Source organism: Melanostigma gelatinosum (genome assembly GCF_949748355.1).
Source record: "Melanostigma gelatinosum genome assembly, chromosome: 20".
In the NCBI taxonomy this organism is placed as follows: domain Eukaryota; kingdom Metazoa; phylum Chordata; class Actinopteri; order Perciformes; family Zoarcidae; genus Melanostigma; species Melanostigma gelatinosum.
In genome coordinates this window covers 21158047-21165546 of record NC_136653.1, presented here as the reverse complement: position 1 = coordinate 21165546, position 7500 = coordinate 21158047, and the positions used below count along the sequence as shown (strand labels likewise).

Here is a 7500-nt window from a genome sequence, read left to right as displayed (position 1 = left end):
GTAATACATACATAATATATAAATATAATACATGTACAATATATATATATATTGATATTGATATAATACATCTTATACATTCTATGTTATTATTTATATGATCATCCAATGGCTTTTATTTCCCATCCTATACTATTCATTTTATGGTTTGTTTTATCATTATTTATATTGTATTAACAAGGAGGTAGTTTCTTCCATTTAGTTTCATATTAATTATGTTATTCTATATTCCTCTTTATGTTCATATTTTACTGCTATGTAAAGCAGTGCATGTACTCTATTTGCTATGATGTACTTTGATTAAAACTAAATAGAAAAAAGAATCCTTTGCATTTATATTTCTTTAACATGCATGATGTTTGGTCCCTTACTAAAAATGTAACATTGTTTTCCCACTCTTTTAAGTGTCAACCGGAAGTCGACGCTCTCTTATTGTGAAAAGCCTGACAGATCCGGAGCATCCTGACGTCTTCTCGGAGCACAAAGTGAAAAACGCATCTCGGTGAGATGCTGCTTCAGAGCCCTCACGGATCCAGCGGGGCGGGCTTCTGTCTCCGCTGACTCCTCAGGGAACGCGTTCTATTCACAACCGTTTGATTCTCTTCCGCTCCTTTCTTTTTGAATTTGCACTGAGATCTCTTTCTTTTGTGTGTGTGTGTGTCCGATGGCCACCACCGTCCCCAGCATCAGCACCACCACCACCTCCACCGGAGGGCCGTCGGCCGGGATTCAACCAGCACACCTAGCAGGTCGCTCCACTGTCAGTATTTATTGCATTTAAATATATTTCTATGTTGTAAATGACACTTGAACACACCGACCTGCATGCAGAAGAGGCTCCTCCCACATGCTCACTTTTGGAGGATGCTCTGGTATCTTTGCCTCGTTGTGAGGACATCAGGCGCTACATATTATCAGGGTGACTTATCATTAAACTGACTGTGTGTGCGTGTGCGTGTGCGTGTGTGTGGATATTTAGGTCCATCTGAGGCTCTATGTTGGATTTAAACATTCCTCAAACATTAAGAACAATGAGAGCATCTGATTGATTTAGTGTGTGGGACCTTCAGTCCCTCTGGTTGTCTCTCAGTGGACAGATTGGAAAACATCCGACACAGTTAATGTGTGTGTGGGGGGGGGGGGGGGGGGATAACCTTTATTGATCCCACTCGTTAACATCAGGAACAGCAGCAGGTGTGTGTGTGTGAACATTGAAATAAACAAGTAAAAAACATACTACTCAATTTAGTCTATATTATGTACCACGTGTAGAATTAAGCATGAAATAAAAACACATAATACACCAAACATAACATTTCAACGTGTATGAAAGACTAATGCTGAAATGATATTAAATAAATAAATAAAAGCCTCAATTATCAAATACATTTGCAGGTTTGTTTGAAATTAAATACATATTCACAGAAATAGAATAAATATATTTATTTATTTGACAAATTATATATTTTTGTATTTATTTTTAAGAATTTTACAACTATTATTTTCTTTTTACATTTATTTGTTTTTATTAATTTCCCACATTTATTTATTTGTTTTTTCATTTATTTCTGTATTTCTTCACCCATATGTTTTATTATTATTTTTCTATTACTGTGGATATTTATTCATTTTCACATCAAACTGCACATGACATGTTTATGTTAATGTCAGTTTACAATATGTACCTCTGAGATGTAGTACAGTATAAATACAATATGTACCTCTGAGATGTAGTACAGTATAAAGTACAATATGTACCTCTGAGATGTAGTACAGTATAAAGTACAATATGTACCTCTGAGATGTAGTACAGTATAAAGTACAATATGTACCTCTGAGATGTAGTACAGTATAAAGTACAATATGTACCTCTGAGGTGTAGTACAGTATAAAGTACAATATGTACCTCTGAGATGTAGTACAGTATAAATACAATATGTACCTCTGAGATGTAGTACAGTATAAAGTACAATATGTACCTCTGAGATGTAGTACAGTATAATTACAATATGTACCTCTGAGATGTAGTACAGTATAAAGTACAATATGTACCTCTGAGATGTAGTACAGTATAAAGTACAATATGTACCTCTGAGATGTAGTACAGTATAAAGTACAATATGTACCTCTGAGATGTAGTACAGTATAAAGTACAATATGTACCTCTGAGATGTAGTACAGTATAAATACAATATGTACCTCTGAGATGTAGTACAGTATAAAGTACAATATGTACCTCTGAGATGTAGTACAGTAGAAGTATAAAGTAGCATATACTTTATTCATTCATTCAGTAGGATACTTTATTCATCTGTGTTGTTGTTGTTTTTTTAAAGAGAAAGTTATAAATACAAGTTAAAGAAAAATAGTATAATCTGCCAATGAAACACGTTTTTTGCTCCTTCCTGGTTAAATACACATGAACCTTGTACTCATATTTCTCTCTCCACATCAGACCCAGCTGCCTTCACTGACCTTTGAAGAACAACAGGACTCTTCTCATCTTCATCATCATGAGGCATCAGAGAGTCGACTGATCGAACCAGAATCCTAAAGATGACAGAGAGCCGGAGGAGGAGGGAGCCGAGAGACGCAGGACGGCAACAAAAACTAGGACAAAAAGGATGTGAATGTGACCTTTTTTATCTTAATGCTGTTCATTACACCAAACGTCCCCGAAACAAACTCAACATTTCAATCCAGCGTAAAAAACAACGTTCAGCTTCCTCAGAAAACCAGCGATGTGATTGGAAGACAGCAGCGACGATTGTTGATTCACGATTATTAGCATCCAACACGACCACGATTCTCTCCTACTGACTTTTATTTTGTAAATATGGAGTTTTAAAATCAAAAGACAGCAAATAAGATTGTGTCAACCAAATCAACAACGAAGCCAAAAGATTGTACATCTCAAACCAAACGTTGGAATAGAAACGAGCCGATCGAAGAGACGACAGTTCGGAAACAGAGGGGACACATTTTTTTGGACGTTGGGAATCAAACTCATGATGACTCACCTCCACGCCGGCCTGAGCTCGGAGACGACGGAGAAGGCTCGCTTAGAGCTCAACGAGAACCCCGACACGCTGCACCAGGACATCCAGCAGGTAGGCGGCTAACGCTAGCTAACATTAGCATGCTAACGGTAACTGTTGACACTCGTCCTACTGACCGAGGTCCCCGTAAACCACAAAGGTCTACTTTCTGTCATAACTCACCGGGCGCTTTAGTCGGACTCGCCTATATTTCATGACTTTTTAAATCAATTTGTTCCTCATAACTTCACATAATTGTTTTCTCTTTATGACTTAATTAGGGCAAAAAATACCAATCAGTTAAAAGCATCCAATTACAGCCAAAAATTACCAATTAATCAAAGGACAAAAAGTGAAACTTTGTCTTCCGATCGGAGGACGCTCCCGATCACTGTGATTGATCCGTGTTTTCTTTGATCGGAGGTGCGGGACATGATCGTGACGCGGCCCGACATCGGTTTCCTGCGGACGGACGACGACTTCATCCTCCGCTTCCTGAGAGCGAGGAAGTTCAACCAGACGGAGACCTTCAGGCTGCTGGCCCAGTACTTCCAGTTCAGACAGCAGAACCTCGACATGTTCCAGAGCTTCAAGGTCAGGGTTCAAAGAGACAGGAGGCATCACAGATGAGTCCTTGTCAAGAGTCCTTTTCCTCTGAAGGCTTCAGTTCCTTCAGTTTGACTGAAAAACATCACAGAAGTTCAGAGACATGAGACCTTTATCTGTCAGAATCAAACAGTACGGTCCATGACTCCTCTCCTGTTTCCTTTCCTCTCCTTGTTTCCTCTCCCATTTCTGTTCCTCTCCTTGTGTCCCCTCGTCTTCGCTCGTCTCCTCTCGTCTCCTCTCCTTGTTTGCTTCCCCTCCTTTTTCATATCCTCTCCTGTTTCCTTTCCCCTCCTTGTTTCCTCTCATCTATTCAATTCAATTTATGTTTGTATAGCCCAAAATCACAAATTTGCCTCAGAGGATCTCCTTGTATCCACTCGCTCTTTTCCTCTCCTCGTTTCCTCTAATCTTGTCTCCTTGTTTCCTCTAATCTTGTCTCGTTTTACCCCATTTCCTTCCTTGTTTCCTCTCCATCTCTTCTTTCCTTTCCTTTGCCCTCCTTGTTTCTTTCGTATCCTCTCCTGTTTCTTTTCCTTGACCTGTTTCCTCTCATCTTGTCTCCTCTCCTTGTTTCCTTTCCGGTTGTCTCCCCTCCCCTTTCCTCTGGTCTTGTCTTGTCTCCTCTACTTGTTGCGTTTCGTCTCCTTGTTCCTACTCCTGTTTCCTTTATCCTCCTTGTTTCATTTCTTTAAATACAAGTAGGTGACATAGTTAACCCTACACCAGATTCAGATTATTTCCTTGTTTCCTTTCCTTAAATAGACACACAGGAAACTGTCCTCTATTGTTTCCTTGTTACCTTGCTTCCTTGTCTCAGGTGGACGACCCCGGCATCAAACGGGCGTTGATGGACGGATTCCCCGGCGTGTTGGAGACTCCGGACCAACATGGCCGAAAAATACTCATCCTGTTCGCCTCCAACTGGGACCAGAGCAGGTAACACACACACACACACGCACACACGCACGCACGCACGCACGCACGCACGCACGCACACACACACACGCGCGCACACACGCACGCACACACGCACGCACGCACGCACGCACACACACACACACACACGCACATATATATACACACACACACACACGCACGCACGCACGCACGCGCGCACACACGCGCGCACACACACGCACACACGCACGCACGCGCGCACACACGCACGCACACACACGCACGCACGCACGCACGCACGCACGCGCGCACACACGCGCGCACACACACGCACACACGCACGCACGCGCGCACACACGCACGCACACACACGCACGCACGCACGCACGCGCGCACGCACGCGCGCACACACACGCACGCACACGCACGCACACGCACACACACGCACACACACACACACACACACACGCACATATATATACACACACACACGCACGCACGCACACACACTCATGTGTGCTCCTCCTCCTCCTCCATCATCAGGAACTCCTTCACAGACATCCTGCGGGCGATCCTTCTCTCTCTGGAGGTTCTGATTGAGAACCCTGAGCTCCAGATCAACGGTTTCGTCCTCATCATCGACTGGAGCAACTTCTCCTTCAAACAGGCCTCCAAGCTCACGCCCAACATCCTCAAGCTGGCCATCGAGGGCCTTCAGGTAACACACACCTGATCAACGCTGTCACATGATCAGGTAACACACCTGATCAACGCTGTCACATGATCAGGTAACACTCACCTGATCAACGCTGTCACATGATCAGGTAACACACCTGATCAACGCTGTCACCTGTAATCACTTCCTGTCAATCACTGGATCCTTTCATTTCTTCCTCTAATCAATACAACTGAACTGATTACAGACTTTAACATTTTATAATCTGCTCTCCTGTTTCCTTTCCCCTCGTCTTGTCTCCTCTCCTTCTTCCTCTGTTATCCTTGTTTCCTCTCCTGCTCTCCTCCCCTCATCTCCTCCCCTCTAGGACAGTTTCCCAGCCCGGTTTGGAGGGATCCACTTTGTGAACCAGCCGTGGTACATTCACGCCATGTACACCATCATCAAACCTTTCCTCAAGGACAAGACCAGGAAACGGGTGAAGACTAGTTTCCTCTTTTCTTCTTCTGATGTTGATGAACTTCCTTCTTCTTCTTCTTCTTCTGTTTCATCGTTTCCTTTGTTCTCTTTTGATTATTAACACACTCCTCACTTCTTTTCCTCACCTCCTTTTTTCATCCTCGCTGTTTCCTCTACTCACTCCTCCTCGTCTCCTCCCTCCTCTGATTGTCCCCTCTCCTTCTTCCTTTCTTCTCTTCCTCTCCTCATTTCCTCTCCTTGTCTCTTATCTTTCTTCCTCTCCTCTTGAATCTTCTCCTCTTCCTCCTCCATCCTCCTCAGATCTTCCTGCACGGTAACAACCTGAACTCGCTGCACCAGCTCCTCCAGCCCGAGTGTCTCCCCTCAGAGTTCGGAGGAACTCTCCCTCCGTACGATATGGGGATCTGGGCCCGGACGCTGCTCGGACCGGATTACAGCGACGAGACGGAGTACACGCTGACCTACGACGCTCTGCACGTCAGGGAGGGAGGAGGAGACAAGGAGCTGATGAAGAGGTGAGGAGGGGGGGGGGGGAGGGAGGAGGAGGGGGAGGAGACAAGGAGCTGATGAAGAGGTGAGGAGGGGGGGGGGAGGGAGGAGGAGGGGGAGGAGACAAGGAGCTGATGAAGAGGTGAGGAGGAGGGGGGGGGGGGGAGGAGGAGACAAGGAGCTGATGAAGAGGTGAGGAGGGGGGGGGGGAGGAGGAGACAAGGAGCTGATGAAGAGGTGAGGAGGGGGGGGGGGAGGGAGGAGGAGGGGGAGGAGACAAGGAGCTGATGAAGAGGTGAGGAGGGGGGGGGGAGGGAGGAGGAGGGGGAGGAGACAAGGAGCTGATGAAGAGGTGAGGAGGGGGGGGGGGGGGGGGAGGAGGAGACAAGGAGCTGATGAAGAGGTGAGGAGGGGGGGGGGGAGGAGGAGACAAGGAGCTGATGAAGAGGTGAGGAGGGGGGGGGGAGGGAGGAGGAGGGGGAGGAGACAAGGAGCTGATGAAGAGGTGAGGAGGGGGGGGGGAGGGAGGAGGAGGGGGAGGAGACAAGGAGCTGATGAAGAGGTGAGGAGGGGGGGGGAGGGAGGAGGAGGGGGAGGAGGAGGAGACAAGGAGCTGATGAAGAGGTGAGGAGGGGGGGGGGGAGGGAGGAGGAGGGGGAGGAGACAAGGAGCTGATGAAGAGGTGAGGAGGGGGGGGGGGGGGAGGGAGGAGGAGGGGGAGGAGGAGGAGACGACAAGGAGCTGATGAAGAGGTGAGGAGGAGGGGGGGGAAGACAAGGTGAGGAGGATTTTCACAGTAATTTGCCTTCATACATCGTGTACTTTCTACTATATTTTTGTATTACTCATAAGTATTACTCATAAGTATTACTCATAAGTATTACTCTCTGTGTGTTTCAGGTCTCAGTCGGCGGTGGAACCAGGAACTCTCCGGCAAACGGACAGAGAGACCAGCACACCGCTACTGGCCCTGGACTGAACACACACACACACGCACACACACACACACACACACACACACACACACACGCACACACACACGCATGCACACGCACACGCTCACACACACACACACGCTCACACACACACACACTCTGAAGTGTGTGTGTGTGTCGTCGTCTTCTGCTTCAAGTTTTGTTGTTTCCGTCTCAAACATTCAGGAATGTTTGAGGAAACAACGCGATCACGTTCAATCAGTGAAACTTTATTTAAACCTCAGAGACGAACAGACGATGAAGTTAAACATTTCAAACCGGTTCCACCAACAAAGATTCACTTAACGTAACCTGAACCAGTCGATTCTGGATCAGA

The 7500-nt window shown here is 46.0% G+C and overlaps 2 protein-coding genes across 2 annotated transcripts in view; both read left to right on the top strand.

Moving 5' to 3' along the window:
• Nucleotides 1-7500, top strand: part of fars2 (phenylalanyl-tRNA synthetase 2, mitochondrial) — a 314225-nt gene that overhangs the window by 218027 nt on the left and 88698 nt on the right. The window lies entirely within an intron of this gene.
• On the top strand, nucleotides 2677-7168 carry LOC306794500 (clavesin-1-like; the record flags this gene model as incomplete). The annotated part of the gene is made up of 7 exons (XM_079292596.1): nucleotides 2677-3110; nucleotides 3462-3632; nucleotides 4465-4583; nucleotides 5088-5262; nucleotides 5588-5698; nucleotides 6001-6215; nucleotides 7090-7168. Exons 1-7 carry the CDS (start codon nucleotides 3009-3011, stop codon nucleotides 7166-7168), a joined length of 972 nt encoding a protein of 323 aa, XP_079148722.1. The 5' UTR covers nucleotides 2677-3008.